The sequence below is a fragment of the Coffea arabica genome, chromosome 10c (assembly GCF_036785885.1).
Source record: "Coffea arabica cultivar ET-39 chromosome 10c, Coffea Arabica ET-39 HiFi, whole genome shotgun sequence".
NCBI classification, from domain to species: Eukaryota; Viridiplantae; Streptophyta; class Magnoliopsida; order Gentianales; family Rubiaceae; genus Coffea; species Coffea arabica.
Window position 1 is genome coordinate 24,001,264 of NC_092329.1, and position 22,445 is coordinate 24,023,708.

The 22,445-nt window shown below is 35.9% G+C and overlaps 1 protein-coding gene across 2 annotated transcripts in view; it reads left to right on the forward strand.

The window, feature by feature from the left end:
• Positions 1–2,784: 2,784 nt before the first annotated feature.
• The window catches only part of LOC113714498 (phospholipid-transporting ATPase 2), a 28,290-nt gene continuing 8,629 nt past the window's right edge, over positions 2,785–22,445 (forward strand). The window contains exons 1-13 of one of the 2 annotated variants that reach the window (XM_072068326.1): positions 2,785–2,921; positions 3,037–3,203; positions 6,019–6,232; positions 8,704–8,820; positions 11,249–11,341; positions 11,428–11,602; positions 15,847–16,013; positions 16,670–16,774; positions 17,838–17,935; positions 18,026–18,168; positions 19,799–19,895; positions 20,051–20,160; positions 20,259–20,423. In XM_072068326.1, the coding sequence (XP_071924427.1) occupies positions 3,079–3,203; positions 6,019–6,232; positions 8,704–8,820; positions 11,249–11,341; positions 11,428–11,602; positions 15,847–16,013; positions 16,670–16,774; positions 17,838–17,935; positions 18,026–18,168; positions 19,799–19,895; positions 20,051–20,160; positions 20,259–20,423 (1,609 nt within the window). In that variant the 5' untranslated portion in view covers positions 2,785–2,921; positions 3,037–3,078. Of the gene's footprint in view, positions 2,922–3,036; positions 3,204–6,018; positions 6,233–6,924; positions 7,050–8,703; positions 8,821–11,248; positions 11,342–11,427; positions 11,603–15,846; positions 16,014–16,669; positions 16,775–17,837; positions 17,936–18,025; positions 18,169–19,798; positions 19,896–20,050; positions 20,161–20,258; positions 20,424–22,445 lie in introns of those variants that run through there. The other variant, XM_072068327.1, reaches the window with a different exon arrangement.

The following is a 22,445-nucleotide window of genomic DNA, read 5'->3' on the forward strand; positions in this document are numbered from 1 at the left end:
CTTTGCAGAGGGAAAATCAGAAAATTCAGGTTTGGCCATTCCCAATTAAAACGAAAATCACACAAGCCCCTTCTCACAATGTCAAGATTCAATGCGGATTCATACCAATGATAGAGTAAGAAAAACATGAAGAGCAGCAAAAGAAAACACATCAACATTTTCACAATTCCGTTTGAGCTGGCCGAATTTATGCGAATAACAGAAATTGAAACAGAAATCGATTTGTCTTTGAAGCTAAAGTCTCGGTTGGGCATTTTGTCGAACACCAGATGGGCACGAAAAAATTCCCGAAATTCTCCGTTCAAAAGGTATAACAATCAGCCCCAAAATTATGTCAGAACACAAGAAACTCCGGTCCAAACGACATTCAAAGCATACATGCTTCCAATTAATGAATTACTCAACAGAGAAATGGCTGCAAGCCACAAAGTGAAAAATAAAACAGGCTTCGAAAGCTTGCATGAAACTGGAATTCGAAAGATGATAGCAGCTTACCGTATCCAGAATGGCGTCCCTTTCTTCTTGCCTTTTCCATTATTGCTCTCAATTTCTGAAGTTGAAATGAACCTGGATGGTGGCGGCGTGGGTGGTAGTGGAGGATTCCGTCTAGATGGTTGCTGCGAAAAATTCTGGAGCTGCTAGCAAGATGCAATTCCTCCGCTCAGTTGTTCTGCTTGCCCAAAATTCCTTTTCTTCTTGCTCGGTTTTTTGCAACTCCCTTTTCTTGCTCTGTTTCTGTTTGCAGCCGCGGCCCTTTTCTCTGTCTTTCCTTGGCTTTTCACCAATTCTTTTCCGCACTTAGTTCCTTCAGCCCGCAGCCTTTTGCTTTTGCTTTGTTTTCCCTTTTCCTCCCCTACCGAAACCTCCCCTGTTTTCCTTTTGTTGCCCTGTTCTTTTTCCAGTTCTCTTCTTCAACCAAAAGCCTCTCTCTTTGTTTTTGTTTAGCCTGAAGCCCCCCAAAAAATCTCCCCCAAACCTCTCTCTCGGCCCCCTGTTCTCTTTTTCTTTCCCGCAGCCCAGCCGTCATTCTTTCCCCTCTGATGCAGCCGCCAACCCTCCTTCCTCTTTTCTCTCTTAGCCGCTCTCTCTCTGGTTTCTTACCATTTTTTTTTCCTTTGCTTATACGAAGCCCCCTGTTTTGTCCCCTCTTTTTTTTGTTTGCGGCTGTTTGCCTTTAAAGGCCCCCCAAAACACTAAACCCTAAACCTAATATAAAAGGCCAAGATCTCATCCTCAAAATAGGTTCATGTGTCTTGTTTTTATCCTTTGATTGATTTTTGACTTTTTTTTTATATGCTAAAATGTCTAAAAATGAAATTAGTAAAACCAAACTAAAATAAATATAAATAAAACTAATAATGAAAAACAAAGTCAAAAATTTGGTGTCTACACCTGTACATATGATTTTGCTCTTAAACAACATGAAGTTTCAAGGTCAAAACTTATTTTAAGGGGCTAAGATGTAATATCTCTAATTTTTACCACTTACCATTATTAAATAATGTTATTACTCAAATTCTTTGGATACAAGATTCAATGAATATGACCGCTATTAGTAGGGATGGCAACAGGGCGGGTTAGGGCGGGGGACCCCTGCCCCATTCCCCGCCCCGTTGCCTACAAACTCCCCCCGCCCCCGCCCCATCCCCCGTTCCCCGCCCCGTCCCCGCCCCGCCCTGCTTCTCCCGCGGGTGCTCCCGCGGAGCTAATAAAAATTTGTTATATAATTTTATTATGGTTAAATTTTAGCAAATAATCAAGTACTAAAATATCAACACATCATCAAATTATTATTCATTGTAATTTTACAATTGAAATTTATAAAAATAATCAAACAAAAATTATTTGAATACAATCCAACATGATGAAATAAATATAACTAAAGTAGTCAAGTTTTCACTTTTGGTACAAATACAATCACTAATGCATTATTGTGCTTGTACTTTTTTTAAGAAAAAAATGTTATTGTATTAAGTGTAATTAGGGATTTAGTATAAATGTATTAGTAAATTTAGTATAACCAATTGATAATTTGTATTAGTACACATATATAATTATTAGTATAATTAATAATATCAATTATATTATATATACTAATAGACATCATATAATACATATAACTAATAATATCATTATCATAAGTTTGTAATTAATTAAATTATATATTATATATAATTATATACCTATATATATTTTATATATTTATTTTTTTTAGAACGGGTGGCGGGGTGGGGGTACACTCCCCCGCTCCCTGCCTCGTAGCCCCCCATTGCCAACCCTCCGCCCCATTAGCCCCCCATTGCCATCCCTAGCTATTAGCCTTGATACCATTAACCTTGTTAAAATAAATGAATATACAATTTACTTTTCATCCTTGATGCATACAAAAAATAACACTTCCTAGAAAAATCCACAAGCATTAGAATTTAGAACCAAAAACTTCAGTCTCAAACTCACTTGAGCTAGCCACCAGTCCACCACCAAGCTCTGGAGTGAGAGGTCAAGGTTTTCCATAATAAGTGGCTCTTCTAAAAAATTTAGACGGGTATGAGTACACTCGTTTGGTCTGGTGGTAGTTCAGTCCCTACCTGCTCTGCATAGGTCCAATTGGGTCTCTCCTCAGATAGATTAAGATAGAGTATGATATAGATAAAATACCAGCGAATGAAAAAAAAAAAAAAAAAAACTCAGTTGAGCTGAATCCAAATTAAGTGGTGTCAAAGCTTGTGAACGGGCTTAACGTGTTCGACTGCTCCATGAAAAGTCAAAACCCGAACCGGTTGGCTTCGGTAGGCTCCAAAAGAACCGTTTACTTTTTTCTGCTCCCCCCCAATAGCTTATAGATTTGGCATTAATTGTCAACTCGTCGCCAAGCGCCGGCTTCAAGTTGCCTACCAATCTCCGGCGATCTCAGTTACCTAGTAATTCCTGTGTATCTCTCTTGCATTTCGTCAAATTGAGCACAATGTTTCAGTGCTTCAATCTTTGTCCCTATCTCAATTTTAGCAATACTGTTGAATTTCGTTATGGTTTCAGATGGTTTTGAGGTCGACGGTATAAATTGAAGTTAGGGCAAAGATGAAGCGTTGTGTATATATAAATGACGATGATTTATCGCATGATATTTACTGTGATAATCGTATATCTAATCGGAAGTACACAGTTTGGAATTTTCTTCCCAAGAATCTATGGGAACAGTTCAGGTAATCCTGCTACTATTACCGCATCTGTAAATTTTTTTTGTTGAAGTAATTGTTGATAAATTTATTGCGATTTGGATATATTTGTCAGTGCTTTGGGAGAGTAGTTTCATTAGTTTTGCTGCAGTGATTTGATCGTAAAGAGTCTTTTGTTTCGGGTGAGGTTCGAAATGTACACGAAAACCTATGGTTTGAAAATTTGTTTGAACGATAAATGAGACCATTATTCTCTGTTTGCAAGTTGGAATTGGGCACAGTATCAAAGAAAATTGGTTTCCGATACTTTAACTGAGGGAGATAAGATGATGTGGAATGGCTATTCCAATTTAACATTTTGAATCCATATATCATATTTACCTCTAAATTTTCTTGAACATAAGCTGCATTTGAAAATTCTTGAGTTTTTATTTTTATCATGGAGAGATATTCGGGTTTAAATTGTAATCTTACTGAATAATTTGTTTGCTATATTGAAAACTCAAAGGCAAAGATGAAGGCAGAGCATCCAGATTCTTATCAGCTTTTGAAGTTCCATTTCCTAAAAAAATTGGAAATTTTCAGAAATGCAACTCATTAACCTAATGTATCCTGATATTTGAATGTCCATGGTTTGCCTGTCCTTCAAATCCCAGTTTGTGATGCGTTGTCAAATGCTCATGTAAGATACTGAATACTAGAACTTTGAGATGATATATTGAGGTGTTTAGGTATACTTCAATATCTTAGTAGTTTACCTCCTACTGGATGAAAGTATTTCCCTATTTAAATTCTACTAACTTGTTTCTCGTCAACTGTGTTGCAACAGAGGATTTCCTCTGAAGAAGTTCACAACCAAAAAATTATTCTGAGGGTCTACAAGAAGATCAAAAAATAAGAAATTGTATTAAAAATTATGTTCAAAAGAATACGAAAATATCCTCTGGGGTAGAGGGAATTGCACGTATAGAGATTCAAAAAAGAATCGATTTGATCCAAGTAATAATTTTTATGGGATTCCCAAAACAATTACTAGAAAATCAAACACGAGGGATCGAAGAATTACAGACGAATCTACAAAAAAAATTTAATTCTGTGAACAGAAAACTTAACATTGCTATCACAATTACCAGATGAATCAACAAGTTATCAGAATTTTTCGAATAAATCTACTTCTGGATTGGTTTATGAGAAAGGTCCAAAATACTTTGATTTCTTAGGTTTTTGAAAACAAGGTCATACTTTAATTTAATATAGCAAACATACTAATTCAAATTCCTTTATGAATATAAGAATTTATATGATTAATACTAGTTATTCAACAAATTTGATTGGTTAATACGAGTTGATTTTTGGTTACGATAAATTGATGAAACAATAGTCCCGTAAAAACTTCTTTCGAGGAATGGGCCCCTCAAAATTGGACGTGAAAATTTCCTTTCATCCCATGAGCAAACTTTGGGGAGGGGGGTGTTAAAAGTCATGAAGCCTTCTCAGAAAAAAAATCTAACTATTTCCCAAAAAAGCCTAATGGTCAAGTCCATTTTTCCATTTAAACTTTATTTCATTGTTCATTTTGCTATTAGTTTTAATCCAAGGAATAGAACTCAACGTAACTTCTTACTTCATGTTGCTATCAAATGGCACAGAAATTCTTGGTTGATAAGTCATATTATAGATCATGTTTGTGTAAATGAAAACTTAAAATTTTAGAATTTCTGAAATATGAGAAGAATATAGAAGCTACCATGTTAATAGTCATATTTTTTCTGAAATTGCAAGCTTTTCACAAACCTTAAAGTACAGGATAATCCTTAAATTCCATTATTAATATAATTATTTTTATCAAAGTATGTGGCGAATTCAATGGGAATTTGAACTGTGATGGTACATTGAGTTAAACTTTTATGTTTATATGTTTTGATTGCAAAATGTAAAATCTAAAGGAGTTTAAATACTTTAGATGATAAATTAATTTTAATCTCTTCTATGAATCTTGGCCCCTTTCTTGCCAACCCTCAAGTTTTGGGTCTGCCTCTGGTTCTACTGTTTGGGATGAATGCAAATTCAGTTTTTTGATGCTTTGATGTTATGGATGTTTTAAGAATTTTAATTCGGAATTTGCATTTCAAGTAATAAATAATTTGTGATTATTTATCATGAGAACCTTGTTGCGAACTTTTTTTTAATGTCTTGATCTACAGGAATGGAAAGTTTTGATTTTTCCTGACATTGAGGGTTCAAAGAATTCGCTTTTTAGCTTTGTATACCTGGATTTGAGCTTGTTCTGCTGACCATAGATAGTAGTTTAGCTGTAACCAGTATAGCAACTACCATATGAGTTTGAACCAGATTATTTACATTTTTTACTAAAATAAAAAGAATAGAAAGGTAGTCAAGGTACATAGTATACTTTAAATAATCAAACAAAATAGTATTCAGTACTACAGATGAAACAAGGATTTAGCTGAAGAATTTTTAACTCTTAATTGGATATTCATTGTGAACTTTTAAACTGTGTTCTGCTTATATCTTTTGTCATCTTGTGGTCCAAGCATGAGCCTGCGTCACTTATGCACAGGTGTAGGAATCTGGTATGCAGGGGAGGATGGGGGCCTGGAAACCAAATTTTCTCTGTTATAACGATGAAATCTTTGATTCATGATTTGTGCAGCTTGAAGTTGGTGGTTTTCCACATTAAACACACCAGAAATTTTCTTTGGAACTATCTGTATTAATTTATTGCCCCGTCTTCCTTAAGTTCTCTCTGTACCCTCCTCTCTCTCTCTCTCTCTCTCTCTCTCTCTCTCGGTGCTAACAACTTTGTTTTGTCTCTTTGCAGCCGGTTCATGAATCAGTACTTTTTGTTGATTGCTTGCCTTCAACTATGGTCACTTATTACCCCAGTAAATCCTGCAAGCACATGGGGCCCACTTATTTTAATATTTGCGGTTTCAGCTACAAAAGAGGCATGGGATGATTACAATCGGTATCTCTCAGACAAGAAGGCAAATGAGAAAGAAGTGTGGGCTGTCAGGCATGGTGTTAAAAAACATGTATGGGTTATTTTTCCGACGTATAGCTTTTTATTGATGATTTGTGCTTGTACACTAAGTTCGGCTAAGAGTCTTTCCGTGTGATCAAATGTAACTACTTGTTTAGCATATTTTGTGCTTTCTCATCTTTTCAATTGCTCTAGAATTAGAGTCTTTGAGATTCATGTGAGCAGGATTTCTGGAATCTTACTTTGATTTAGCCATTTGTTTATCTTGTGTAAGAATTGGTTGTTCTTGTACCTGCAGCTCTTATTGTATGCATCCACTCTTGTGAAAGATATTTAGTAGTAGATGCTATTACATGTAACCAGATCTTATAGTGGGAAGTTATGCAAAAATGATGACAAGGGGTTCTAAATTAGAATGATCTGTTGTCAACCTTCTTTGGACCACTTATAGAAAGGATAAAGCACACATGGAAAATATTGTGTACTCCTTTTCATGCTCAAAATTAGCCTGAGTTTAACATTCAGAATTATCTGAGTTCTGTAAGCATGTGTCTTGTTTCCTGATCTATATCTAGTTTATGCTGAAAGTGCATAAGTTAACACATTTTAATTATATAGCATCAATAGACATTAGGAAAATGGAACAGTGGTTCCTTTGCATGTAGTGTTATGTTCTTGAGGACATTAAACCACTTGTGCTTTGGATTGAAACCATCTTGAGCATTTGAAATTTGGCATTTGTAGGTGATCTTCTTTTGAATCAATGTTTTTGATGGAAATTGGTACTTGTTAAGAGGCATCGTAAATGCACCTGGTGGCTTGAGGAGGAAAGTAGTGTAAGATGTGGATTGGGAAGCGCTTGTCATTGGGTGAGGCAATTTAAATTTGCTTGACATCAATGCCTATTAGGGCGAATAGATGGTCTTTGATGTGAGAATAATGTTCCATTTAGGGATTTTGAATTCATTCCTACAAGATAAATGGGTCACACATGGAAGTGAATTTGTGTGCATAAGGCATTTTGCCAAAACAATCTTATAGTTGTTTTAATTTGGAAAATATGCACATCAGCACTTGATGTTTCTGCAATCTTTTATTAGCATGAGTTAAGAGGGCAAGCCTATTTTATAGGCTACTGATACTAATCCCTTTCTTATTTTTAGCTTTCGTGATTAAAACACATGGGATGGTCTTTTCTATCCCCTAGCTTGGTATCATTTGGGGTTTAAGTGGGGATAGGTGAGGCAAAACGTTTCTCATAAAGTTCATGTGTCTGAATCTTTGGCGACCCTGGATTTATATAGCTTAGGACCTGGTCTTTATATAAGCACACCAGTAGTATTTTGGACATTGATGTTGTTATTAACCTTGCAGTTTTATTTTCAGTTTTTTGGAGTCTAATGTTAATTTCTTTTTCAGATCTTGATGCTGAGTTGGTAAGCATCTGGGATGAGCGAAGGGATGGGATCATTTGTTTTTTTTTTTGTTTTTTTTTATTTAGCTTCTTGATCTTTAGTTTGTTCTTGTTTGCATGCCTTTCTGTGGGGTTCTACTTGGGATAGATGTGAAATCGTGAGGAATATACTACATTGGGGTAGAGGGGGGTGGTGATGGGAATCTTTTGGTTGGTGAATGGGTGTTTAGTGGACCTAGGTCTTCAGTCAATTGGGCCTTGGCAATGTGGTCACTCACATGATTCTTTCGTTAGACATTATAGTTTTACTCGTACACTTTTAGAGCTGGATGCTTTCAGCATTGGGTTACAAAATTTAGTAGGAATGGTAACAAAATGGAATGGACAGGACATTGAGGATTTGTCAATGTTCTGGCTTAATTCGTTACAACTGAATTCTGGGTCCAGGGAACCTCCTCTAGTTTCTGTGCTTTAAACAAATCCTATTTGTTATTCATTATAAAGTTGATTGCTTCTAGTTGTGGCTTCTGTGTCTACTTTCTCTCTTGAAGCACAGTGTCTGTGATTTTCTAACTTGAAGCTTTATGAATGGAAGCTGTGCAATTGATGGATATTTTTGTTTCAGCTGTTTTTCATTGAGCTGCACACATTTGCAACCATTTTCCTTGGGAATTCCAAAGATATTTTCTTTAACATCTCTTTCTCTTGGCATTATTGTGGTGATCATTTTAGTGCTGTCTGTAGTCAGCAGAGGGCTTGTTTTTGTCCATTTTCTGCTTGAGGGTTTTCTGTAAATGAGATTCCTCAATACAGACACATTTAAAAAAAAAAAATCAAGCAGTGGTGGGTACGTGGAATTTGAACTCAGGACCTCTACTTCCTACGGCCTAAACCATACATGTAGACACACACACACATTTATATATGCATATATACACATATATAGAAAGGTGATTCTGATGGCAGATGTATATATATGTGCGTGTGCGCGCACTTTAAATTGCTTGTCCCAGATTTTATAAACTTATTTGTTAATATTTTATCTGTTATCGTGCTATGGTTCATGATATTGATACTATTGTCTTGCACCAACTATATCCATGGCGCAGATCCAAGCACAGGACATTCATGTGGGTAACATAGTCTGGCTTCGAGAGAATGACGAAGTGCCATGTGATCTTGTACTTATTGGTACCTCTGATCCACAAGGTCTTTGCTATGTCGAGGTAAATTCTGCCACTTTTCTTCATCAGATCTGAGATCTTGTATGTTACGAAGTTCTACCTAGCGGGGATATAAAGGTGTAAAGTAAAACTGCTGCTTGGCGCTCAACTCACCAAAAAGCTTGTTCAGTACTTGTTAACTGAAGCTCATGGAAATCAAGCTGACAGACAGTATTTAGTTAGAAGGCTCACAAGATTTGTCAACGGAAAAAAAATTGCTAGGCACTACACCATCAAGTGCCCATTCCAGAAAACCATACAAACTTCCTTCTGGTTGGCAAGAACAATAGCTGTCTTGGTGACAAGCATTTTCTGATGTATGGATAGCTTGTAGGTTCATGTTGTTGATCAGGAAACACTGAAATGAGTGCAGAAAGGTAATATGGGGTAGACATTATAAGCAAAGCAACTTGTGAAGGAAGAGTTTTAAGGTTAGTCCATATGGACCATATCATGAGCTAAGAGCTGATGACTTCCAGTGGTTGTGGAATCTAGCAAAGTACAACATTATAGACTGTTGGCCTTGTGTCAATCTTGTGTGAATCATTAAATTGTTGCTTTTCCGTTCTTTTATATGACTTACCACTTTTAGCTGATATAGTTATAATGTAATATGAATTTGTTTGTTGGTTTTTAGCTTGTATGTCTTTGGGATACTGGGATTGGTGCTCCTTATGAAATGATCCTGTCCCAAATCTGTATAAGGTTCTGGTGTACAAAACCAATGAAGCCAAATATCCTGAAACATTGTTCATAAACTGTTCACCAGCCCCCTTAATCCTCAGTGTTTGAGACAGCCCCATCTATGAACTTTCACTATTTCAATTTGCATATGTGATTCGCTTCTCCACTGTTTCTTCTAATTTACCTGTGAAACACTTAGGTTAATTCACAGTTTCCTTGAAGCTCTGTAATGTTATTTTGGGGTGGCTGTAGTTGCATGGCAGGTGAATAACATGTAATCCTCTGGCACCAGATTGTGTGCTTTGCTTCAATTGGATCGAAAGGTCCATGGAGGCTCAGGATCCTTGTCATTGATTGCACTCTTTTCCATATTCACCAAAAATATGCACATATAACTCTTGTCAATGTATCACACATGTATACTAGCTGTAATGTATGCAACATGTATATAAGCTGTGCAACTAACAAAATATGCTCGCCATACGTAGTAAATAATAAATTCTTGTAGACAATACATATTATACAGGTTGGTAGTCATGTGTTACTTTTGTGATTTATGGATAAGGTGAATCCAAATTCAGGTTCATAATACATGCATTTCTCTTTTGATGGGACTCTCGTTTAGTTAGTTGAGCGTGTGGAGTTTGGCATTGTTGCGTAGCTTGGGGTTTCTTTGCGGGAAGAGAAGTGGAGGGAATTGGAGGAGAGTAGTTGTTTGGGTAGTTTCAATATTTGTTTTGTTAGCATAAAAGTTTTTTGCTTATTTACCAAACAGATTTTTTTGCACTATGAACTGTCCACCTGATTCTGGTACTTTAATATAAACAATTATGAGCTTGAAATGGTTTTAATGACCTAAAACCAATTGTCATGGGTGGTTTTGAATTAAGTTCACGTGTGAAGTCAATTTGACAGCCCTAATTCAGACAGTATTTGCCCTTGATGGAAGAATAATGAAGAAGAAGATTAGTGTCATCTGTACATTGTGTATGGGACTTAAGTTTTTTAGACTTTTCTTCTGTAACTGCAGTGTTGCATTGAATAGAGAACTGAGTCAGCTTTCTTCTACATAGATCTTGTTATCCTTTCATCTTGTGATCACATCCTTGGCATTCTCATTTGGAGATACAAAAGCAAGGATAATTTTGTGTAAATTAGACTGGCCTCCCCTGAGGTTGTCAAAATTACAGAATTTCTCCTGTGGTCTTACCTGTACTATTCACAGAGTTTATTGTGAAATTAAAAGCATAATTTTGGCTTAAACAATTTTTTGGGCCTTATATGCATCATGCTGCAAAAGCTGCAGATTTCACTATTAATTTAGAATTTAGGAGGAAGATCTACGTACTTATTACAAACTTGAGAGAGATGAATGTAAGTTTCCAAAATATGCAAAATATAGTACAACCAATGAAGATAGAAATGAGGACATGGTATTGAATATCATGGTAAAACAGGTTAAATGCTATATCAGGTTTCACTCATGATGTTCTAAAATCAGATGTGGGTAATTTAGTTAGAACTATATTATACCAAATTCTTTATTATTTGCCTCTTGCTTCTAGATTGGGCATGACCCTTTTGAATCCATACACTGAAGCAAAGTCTCTCTGGGAAAATAATCAGTTGTCCTTTTAGCACAATGGTTGCTACTTACAAGGTTTTTAAATTTGAAGGGAATCTTCCCAAAAATGTCTTTCTTTTTTCCCCATTTGAGGGAGTGTAACCTTAAAAATTCCTTTTTCAGACCGCTGCCCTTGATGGTGAAACCGACCTTAAGACAAGGGTGATACCCTCTGCCTGCATGGGAATAGATTTTGATCTACTGCACAAAGTTAAGGTAAGACAATCTTCTATTCATCTGCCTGAAAAGTTGCATAATACTTCCTAGGTGTTATTTTATGTGTCCGAATCTTCTTTTGGCAGGGTCTAATCGAGTGTCCTGAACCAGATAAAGACATTAGAAGATTTGATGCAAATTTACGCTTGTTTCCTCCATTTCTTGATAATGATGTATGCCCTATAACCATAAAAAATACACTCCTGCAGTCGTGCTACTTGAGAAACACAGAGTGGGCCTGTGGTGTTGCTGTATACACAGGCAAGGTTTTTCTATTTTCTTCTTTCTTCAGCTATATGAAGCTGGATTACTGTTTTTCCTTTTTCTATGCTTTAGGCATTTCTAGTAGTGAGCTGTTTGTTTAAGGAATAAGGTGAAGATCATATATCAGCTATCTGATTGTTGTTTGTTGTTTCAGGAAATTAAAATTTATAGTTGACAAATAATCGGTGAAAAGTTATGTTGTATGTATCGTAATTGTTAATAGAGTGCACTATAGCCCTAGCAGAAGTTTAGCGGCTGTGTTAGTACATAGCATAGCAACTTTTTATTGTTGTAAATTTTAAATCCACCGGTATTTTGGACGGCTTGTACTTGATTTTTTGTGCACACATTTGAACCCAATCACATAGCATCAAAATTATTTCCTTCATGAAAAAGAACAAGTATATCATCAGCAAATTGTAAGGACAAAAACAGTGTTGTTTCTCAACTCTTCTCTCTCATTTCTTACCATATTTCTCTCTCTCTCCCAACCTCTGCCAAAGAAGAATTATTTGAACATATGATGATGAAGAAGAAGAGAAAAGTGAAGAGGAAGATGTTAACAATGATGAAGGTGACGATGACTTTATAAGAGATGGATTATATGAAGACTTCTCTACTCTTAGGATGCTAGATGCATATCATTTCTTATTTTGAAATGTCTAAACCTATATGACTTGTGTTAGTCTGTGTGCCTTTGTCTTATCTTTTGTTTGCTCTTATGCTTATGAACATTGGTATAGATTGATCAATACATTATTTGGCAACATGAATGTAGTGCTTTTATTGCAGCACTACTATATGTAGGGAAAACTCAGATTTTGCACATAAGATGTGTTTCCATTCAGTGTAACCTGCTGTACACAATTGCCCCATGGGGACCATTTGTGCAGTGGGTGATTAACAACTATGCCCTGAAATGTGAAAGTTTGGCTGCTAAGATGTGGGATTTTCCATTTGTCCACATTCCCAATTTAATGGATCATTTTGCAACCATGGACTTGGAGAGATGGAAAATCCGATTCTTCTCCATGCAGTTGTACTAAATGAAATTTGTGTTGAATGAAATGGGATGAAGTATAGTTTTATATTTGAAATGAAAATTGTCTTGAATAAAATGGGATTGAGGAAGCATAGTTTTATATTTTTTGTGGGGAAAAGTGATGCTAAAATAATTTCTTTTGTGCAATTGGAAATGATTGTCAGTTTCTATGGTAGTGCTCTCTGAAGTTATATGCAGCTTCTTGCTTGTTGGGGCTGTTGGTGGCTCAAGGTAAATGGTCTTTGTGCATATGTTGATGAGCTCCAAGAATTGTTATGCCTGTCCTTCATATATGATTTTTTCTGAAGGTAATGGTGGATTAAACGATGCTAATAAAGCTTGAAAAATGTTTCCTTTTTCTTCTTTTGATGGGAATAGGTTTTGCTAGTTTTTGATAAGGATGGGATGGCCATTATGCTAGGGTGGTTCTGGACCTTTTGGAGGGCAAGGGAGGAGGTGGAGGCACGGAGGCACGGGGATACAAATTAGCATTTAATTTTGGTGGTCATTTTCCCCCTATCAGAGAGGGGTGTTGGAGTTGTAGGGTCTGTTGAGTTGTCTGCAGTAGGGGTTGGAAATTTTGGAGCTGAGGAAAGGATTAAGACTTCTTTCCTTCTTTCTTTCTTATGGACAAAAAATCAGAGAGATGATACAGACTAAAAATAGGATTTTTTTTAATTTCTTTTTGGGTTGCCAGATTCAGGGGCCTGCATAATTGGGTTGAACTGGTCCCACAGTCATAATGCTCTGGGGGACTGCATAATTAGTTAAAATTTGTTTATAGTTATTTGGCACCCAATTAAAACCAGATAGGCAAAAGTATTGTCAAATATGATGTAACCCAACCCATTAGCTTCCCAAGATTTCGAATTAATTGATTGTTTGGGTTGATCATTGGGCTTTGCTTCATATTTCTAGCACTAATAGTTAAACCTAAAGTGTATATAATTCTATATCTGTGGCACTTCTGTTCTCTCTTTTTTGTACAGCAAAGTCTATTATGGTATCCAGGCTGAGTGCTTTTCATGCATTAAAGTGCATAATTATTTGTTTAAAGTTCTTTTATTGATTTTGCTATGTGGTTTTTCATTTGAAGCTATGTTAAAAGTGGCTTATTTACATAAACAATGACGAAAGTCACTAGGATGCAATTTCAGATTTTGATAATTTCCTGTGATGCATCACCAAGCCAGTGATGGACTACTTGACATTTTTTATAACTTGTGAATAGTTAGCAAAGCATATTAAGCTGAAAGTAGAGAAAACTGCTATTAAATTTGGAGAAGAAGATGATTGTTATAAACTCTAGAAATCAACCTTAGAAAGTAGAGGGCACTGGTCATGTTAAGAGAGTAACATTATTTTTGTGAATGCGTGTCATGAACTATGACTTTAGGAAAAAATAAAATACAGGTGGATCACCTACAATGTACTCTCCCAAGCAGAGGTGGCAAAATTGATATATGTATCATGATTGGTTTCATGTAAATGGTTCATGGATTATATGATCCGATCGTTAAGTCCATATAATAAATGGTTGTGTGTGGATATGAATGGTTAAGTCCATATGAATGCTGTGTATATTATAACCACATGTATGCCCTGCCATGGATATGTGACCTTAGATGCTCCCAGAACTTCATTTTTATCCTTTTGTATACTAACGTTTCTTCTTTAATCAAATGGACAGCTTCTAATGAGTCCCTGATTCTAATTTATTCTGAAATCACTATTATATAGCAAAACAAGTGCAAATATTGGCAAAAAGATCTGAAAGTTACACTTCTCAGACTTCAATGTCCCCAAAGAACCTTTGATGGTACAAAAACAGAATGCATTTTACGAATTTATCAAAACTTGGAAGATGGCCTTTCTAAAAATGTATGTGACAGATTTGGACACAGAAAAGTATTTAAAGCGTTTGCTTTATTAAAGCAATTACTTTTTTTTTATATCAACTCTATATCATTTTTTCTGGATTCTACATATTTAACCAAGAAATCAAGTAAAAAACATCATTGCAAAATTTTTCTTCTACAGTTCACATATGCCAAAATTTTTTTTTTAACTGTCATTATTTCAAAGCTGATTAAATCAAGTTTCTGGTGGAGCATTGTTTTTAATTTTTGGATCAGATAAATTCTTGCTCTTTCCCCTGAACTGAAGTGTACAAACTGCCAGTGCCTCCTGAAAGCAAAATAGAACACGAAATTCCTAAAATCTCATATCACAGTGCTCCTTTATCCATAGCCAAACAGTTTGGTCTGAGATGAGTCGGTTAAGTTGGGAGAAGCGAGCTTCAACTTATGATTGAAGTATAACATTTGCATCCTTTTTTGTCCTTTTATTCTGATAGTTGGATAAATATGGATAACCCATTTAAATCCACCAACTTAATTTGGTTTAAATGGTTATCCATTTAAAGTCATTAGATTTGTTTTAGTCATTCAAATCCATATAATGGTGGTTTACATGGATGGATAAGTGGATTTCAGCCGAGTTTGCCGCCTCTACTCCCAAGCTCTTTGACAGGGCATTAGGGATTTAGCTAGATTGCATAACATGGGCACGGGAGCATTTATCAACTGAATCTTCTGCTGTAGGAGCAGAAATACATTGCTCATAGACTCCAAGTTTTGTTTTCCTGCCCAACTAGGATTAACAAAGTATAAGATTCTACTTCTATTACTTATCCAAATCTAGTAGGACTTTTAGCGGACTTTCTAAGTACAAAAATTAGATGAAGTTCCTGTATACAGCCAAATAACTCAAATATCCCTTAGAATAAAGGAATGAAAGTAAGCCAAAATCCTATAGAACTGTGTCTTAACTAATATATGCATATAAAGGTTATTGAACAATGACTTATTTTTTTTTCCCAAAACTGGCTGCAAATACAAGTTTCGTAAATCTACTGTATGAGCTTTGAAGTGATTTTGCCACATTTTGTTGATTAAGTTGACTACTGCTATTTTCTTCCATGATGGTTCTTATGTGACAACTTGCATGTTCCATATTTCGTGTTAAGAACAAATGTTTTGTGATTGAGGGGAGAAATAAACACCAGTTAGGAATGTTGAGAATATTTGGCATAAGCGGCTAAGTAAATTTGTAATTATAGATGCATGATCAACCTTGACTTCATACTTGTTTTATGCTGACCATTTTGGCACTGCACTCCTCTCTCTCTCTCTATCAGGCAATGAAACCAAACTGGGCATGACCCGTGGTGTACCTGAACCAAAGCTTACAGCAGTGGATGCTATGATTGATAAGTTGACTGGAGCTATATTTGTTTTTCAGCTAGTAGTTGTCATGGTCCTAGGTGTTGCTGGAAATATCTGGAAGGATACAGAAGCAAGGAAGGTTTGTCTACTCAGTGGTTTTACTTTTGTATTTTGAGAAATTACAGCCATATAGTCCTTGAACTTATTCATATAACAGCTTCTGAAATGTATTTATGCATGTGTCTAAGGTCGGTTAACATTGCAATAGAATAAGATAATCTAGACACTATCATGATAGTGTCTCTGCAGTCATGTATAATGATAGGTTTGATCTTATAGTCCAAGAACATTCCTACTCTAATCAAAAGCCTTTGGGTTATTAACGTGACAGAAACCAGGGATGATCATTGTTTCCTGTTTTAATGAATTAGTCTTGTACTCTGAAATATCTGTGGCTCATTCTATGTTTTTTGTTTTAATTTTTTTTTAATCAAAAATTTTCACTTGCTGCTTTTCTGGCAGCATTCTATTGATTTATCTATTGTATAACTGATTAATTTCCTTCATTAGCTCTAATCATAGTCTTAATTGAGAATCTTGTGCTCTTTTCCTCCTCTCACATGGATGTGCCAAGGTTTCCTTTCTACTACTTATTTAACCGATAATTGGTTCAGTTTACTGAATGTGCAAAATGCAGATGTTGATATACCCAAACAAAAAATCTCGGGCTTTATTGTATGTGCTTTCTTTCTATCTTTCTTATTTGATGTCTACTTTGTTGATTCTTTCTTGCAGCTGTGGTATGTGGAATATCCAACCAAAGGCCCGTGGTATGAACTACTGGTGATTCCTCTACGATTTGAGCTTCTTTGTTCCATTATGATTCCCATATCTATAAAGGTGAGAAATTAGATTTGAGTCGCTTCTAATTGAATAATTTTGGCCTTCTTTTATGGCGTGATATATACTTTTTTATCAAAATGAGAAGGTGATACTTTTGTATGTGATCTAAATGGATTAAGTATTTTGTGTACATAAAAGAATATAAAACCACTTCAAGTTAAGACTGGTATAGGCTTTTCAATTCCATGGGTTCATGATTTTGAGACATTGAGACTGAATATAATCATGTGTTAGAAATTGGCTGTTGAGTTGAGCTAACAAAAACAAACATATTGCTAATATTGCTTGTGCATAAAGACTAATCCAGGTGCCCTGTCTTAATGCTTTTCGAATTCCGCATTTCATTGGTTTTTATGCCTATTTTTGTTGGCTCAGTGTAAGAGCCAATTGACAGAGCCACATACTATGAGAAAAGGCTGTAACTTAATATAGTTCAGGTTTTATAGCAAGGTTAAAGTAGAAGATTGTAAACTTTGGGAATATCTTTGGTAAGGGTGCATCATAAGCCCATTAAGTGCTAAACATTTTGTATTAAGTTCTTCTTGTATCCTGCAGATTTAGTAGCGGAGTTCCCCACTATTGAGTACTTATGTGAAAAACTTTAAGTAGAATCTTCACTTATTGTGCTGAACAAGCTTATGCCCTGTTTGATAACACAGTTCAGCACTTAAACTTAATGGATTCAGATCTTAACATATTTAGACCGTTTGGTAATCAAAAATTGAACATCTGAATTAATTAAGTGGCAAACAATTTCCTAGCCAAAACTTGCTCCCAAAATTAAGTGATAAGCTATTCATTTATCACTGAATGTGATATGCACTCAAATGTATTAGATTTAATACTTAACAGTTCAATAACTTAATGGATTCAGATTTCAGATTTCACATTTTTAGACTTTAGTTTTATCAAGCGCACCCTTGTAGGACTTCCCTAATTTTTTTTATGCGTATCCTTTTTTGGTTCTGTTTCCCCAATTTTATGAAATTTGAGTTTGGACTAGTAGGTTTATGGGGATTTATTCATATGCTCTGGTGCAATGAGCTGCTTCTTTTTGCAGGTCTCCCTAGATCTTGTGAAGGGCTTGTATGCAAAGTTCATTGACTGGGACAATAAGATGGTTGATCAGGAGACTAGTACCCCGGCACATGCTGCTAAGTAAGGAAAATATGATTTGCCTCTAAATTCTTATGCAGGTGGGAAGACCTGCTATTACTAATTAGATTTTTTGTTTATTGTTTGTGGCAGCACAGCAATCAGTGAGGATTTAGGGCAAGTTGAGTATATATTGACAGATAAAACGGGAACCCTTACAGAGAATCAAATGATTTTTAAAAGATGTTGTATTTCTGGAACTTTCTATGGGAACGAAATTGGAGATGCTTTGAAAGGTATGGTCATACTTTTATCTTCTTGTTAAAAATTGCTTCCTCTTGGATTTGCAGTTTGAATGTATGTTGTTTCTGGATGCCCATCAATTTGGTCATACTGTAACTGGACCAGCTTCAACTTTTATAATTCTTGTAGGAATTTAGTGGTCATAAAATTTTACAGCTTATATTTTGCTTTAGCCAGGTCAATTGTTATGCTAAATTTTGAACATGAATGTGAACTTGTATAACACTGTAACCTGAGAATGTTTATCCTCCTAGACCCCATGTATTGTCCTCCTAACCCGAAAGACGATTGCAGGCTGGAGGAAGGAAAGAAGATTAAGATGGTCAACAGAGTGGTCAAACTGACTTCTTTTGCGAAAAATAACAAATTAGACTTCCAACCCTTTTTTTACGTGATTAGACTTGCAACTTGATTGTTATATTGTGCTAAATAAGCTTGTGTTCCTTTCGTGGTATTGTTAATGTGAAGATTTCTACTTTCTAGGTCACGAAACTTGCTTCCAATTTGAGAAGTTGTAGGATTGTCTCATGTCACTGAATGGCATCATTTTCTTGTACTTTTTGTTTGAAATCTCTCAGGACTATGAATCTTGGTGAAAGAATGGGCTCCCATGACAATAGAAATGATTCTCACAAAAGCTAGTTTACAATAAAGTTACTGAATTGGGTTACATGAAAGGAACTACAGTTAGAATTATATCATCTGGTGGTTGCAAAATGCCATTGTGAGTTTATCTTCAGACATTGATGTCAATAACCTTGTTGCTGATCTGAAAAGAATCTGTCCATGATCATGAGAGATTGAAAATATACTAAATTATCTGGTGCTGGGAGTTAGTTCCATAAACCGAACTAGAGTGGGACTATAAACCTTAATTATTTCAGTGGCTCTGCTGATTCTGCTATGCAATATCACATTCATCATACCAGTAGCAGTTGTATATTTGTCTCCAACTGAAAATATTTTGATAGTGAGTAGAGATGCAGTTTAGGCTAATGTACTAATTTTGGGATGACACTTTGATGGGATAATCTCCAGTAGTATTACTTGCAGGCTAACAAGAAGCAATTCAAATTGCATGTAGTATCTCATTTTACCTGAATAATGATGTTCTTTAGTTTAAATGTTCCATAGGCTGCCTAATGTTGGAGATGGAATGTTGACGAGTCATTCTTAAGACAGTATGTCATTCCTGCTATATTCTGTAACTGTACAACATGATACAGTTCCTTTACAGATCATATTGTTCTGTTTCAATATTGGTGTTGTCAGCTAAATAATTGGAACCTGAGATATGGATTAATATCTACTATCAAGTGCTAGTTGATGTGTGCAGTTGTTAAAAGTCTTTAACATTACATTATGAAGTTTTTTATGGAGCATATTTAGATTTAAAAGCACATAGAACGAAAGCTGATGATTGACATGGTTTCTTTCCTTAGATGTTATATATTGTGACCAACAAGATGGACCAAAAATACATTTGTATTCTTCTTTAATGTGATCCTTTTTCCATTTATCAAATCAATGACATGCTTCTTTTGGCCGGCAATTTGTTACACTGAGCTCTGAAGGTTCCTTGACAGTCAAGGCGTCTGATGTGTTTTCTCTGGTGCTACACAGATGAGGATTTGGTTAACGCTGTTGCCACACGTTCTCCTGATGTAATTCACTTTCTAACGGTTATGGCAATATGTAACACAGTGGTTCCTATACAGCGGTAATTAGTCTTTTTTATTTTTTTGATTGCTTTGGTGCATGTGAAGCCAAGACCATGACATGTTTTATTGATTGTAATCATTTTCATTTCTTTTACTTGCACCAAAATTTTTCAACAATCTGTGCCTTAATAATCTATATCTCCTGACGATGCAGCCAAAATGGAACAATCTTGTATAAGGCTCAGTCCCAAGATGAGGAAGCTCTTGTGCATGCAGCAGCTGGCTTGCATATGGTTTTTGTCAAGAAGAATGGGAATGTTCTTGGTATGGATAAAATGATATTAACTGTGAAAACTAGAAATTTAATTTGCAGCTACCCTTTCTGCCAATGTTACGTACACTCTTTTTCTTTATTTTCGCAGACATCAATTTTAATGCTTCTGTTATCCAATACGAAGTGTTGGATACTCTGGAGTTTACTTCTGATAGGAAAAGAATGTCTGTAGTGGTAAAGGACTGCCAATCTGGAAAACTATTCCTTCTGTCTAAAGGAGCAGATGAAGCAATCCTTCCTTGTGCATCTACTGGTGATTTCTTTATCCACTGATCCTTTTCATAATGCCTCACTATGTATAATCCTGAAATGCTGGTGTAGGATGATCCATGTACTGATGAAAAGGGAAAATGCACCGGCTACTAACTGTAGCTGGCTCCTGCTGAACAATTAATGCTAGTAGTTACTATATTTTGCCCTTTTTGAAAATGTCTATGGATCAATCTGAATCAAATTTGAAACTTCAAATCATGTGTTACTTTGGGGCATTATATGCTCTTGCAGGAATTTTTTCTTTAGAAACACTTTTTATATGGAGAAACCTTAATTAACAGTGAATGCAACCACTACACTTGTACCTTGGCTGCTAAATGGGACTCTCCCCCAAGTTTTTTCTTCTAAAACTGCCTGTGAAGAAGGGCTTGTAACTGTTCTCTATTTTAGATCCAGAATGAAGATGTACTAATTTGATGTTTCACAATAATGCTGATATCATGTCAGGATGCTTTATTGCATTCCTTGCTTTTGGTTCCACTGAACATGTGCAACAGATAACTTCATGAATAGTTTCGTCTGGAGTTCTGCACATACATTGCTGGTGGTACGTGTTTGGCTGTAGTGTCAATTTGGTTTATGCTCCTATAGGTGTCAAAATGGGTGACTCGTGTGGGTTTGGGTAAGTTGGAGTTGGGTAACGGGTATAAAGAGGTCAACTCATTTATGCCCATTTATTAAATGGGTATAGATAGGTAGATCAAAAAATGGATTTGCGTAATCCAAAGTACCCATTTATGACCCGCTAGCTTTACAGATTCCTCCCATTATTTTAACTCTCCCTGAATACAGAATGGTCGTCGTCTCAAATTTTTTCCCAGCTCATTTCTTAAAAATTTCCAAGTCCATTCCCGTAACCAGTAGCTTCGCTGCCGAAAACTACCTACTGCCGGCAGATTTAACAGTGGCCAGACAGTTTTTTTAAAATCTAGGTGAGGTTGAAAGTAGTCTCTACATTTCAGTAGACCTTTTATGATAAGAACCTTAGTTTTCCCCAGCTTAAGTCTGGTCCCTGAAGAACGGGGTTGGGGGACAAAGGCGGGAAGCCATAGGAGGCTGTGAATAGAAGTTGAAAAAAAAAAAGTATTGATAATGTTGAATCAAATCCAAAAGTTACATACCAAAAAAAACAAAGAAAATGAAGGAAATGCTTCAAAAATTTTAACGAGCTCTTAATCACCATTGTGGCAGGGCTTGGGACCCCCAACTTCTCTAGTCTCTTTACTCAAAGTCCACTTCATTCTTCAACTTGTCTTTCTCGTTTTCATTCGCTTTTTCTCAGTCTCCATCTTGGAGATTTTTTCTGCTTCGTAGACTGGTTTTGATATTAATCCTCAAGGAGATTCTTTCATGGTCTCAGAAGACGATGATATTATGGTGGTGCTGGATCAGAGTCTCCATTATGGGGAAATACAAGAGTTATGGAGTGTTTTTTGATGGGAATAGAATAATTTTTGTGTTTTTATGTTAAATGTAGGTTTTTGTGTTGAATTGGGTATAATTGGTGGTGACCCAAATCTACACATTCATTAGCTGGGTACAATCGGTTCACCCAAATAAACCCAACCATAAAAATATAAATACCCAAACTCGTTTAGTTGTGGGGGGAGGGGGGGGGGGTTTGGGTTGATTTATTTACATGGGTTAAGCTTGACACCTCTACATGCTCCTATGTAGGGCAACCTTAGCTCATACAATTGACTTCATAATGAGACTTGCACTAGAATGAGTATCTCATGAGCTTTCCATATCAGACTGCTTCTACTTCTGGTCATGAAGAAAATCTCAAATTTTCATTTATGATTCATGGACCACATGACCTAAGATGGATAACTTCCTTTATCAATTCTGAGATAAGGCTGGAATTGACTTTGGCAACGCTACTGTTATTATGTTTGGTGTAAAAGAGATGGCTCCAATAATTCTATGTGGCTTCCCCGTTAAAAAAAATGTTGATAAAACAAGATGGAAACGAATAGATTCTTTCATGCCAACCATATGT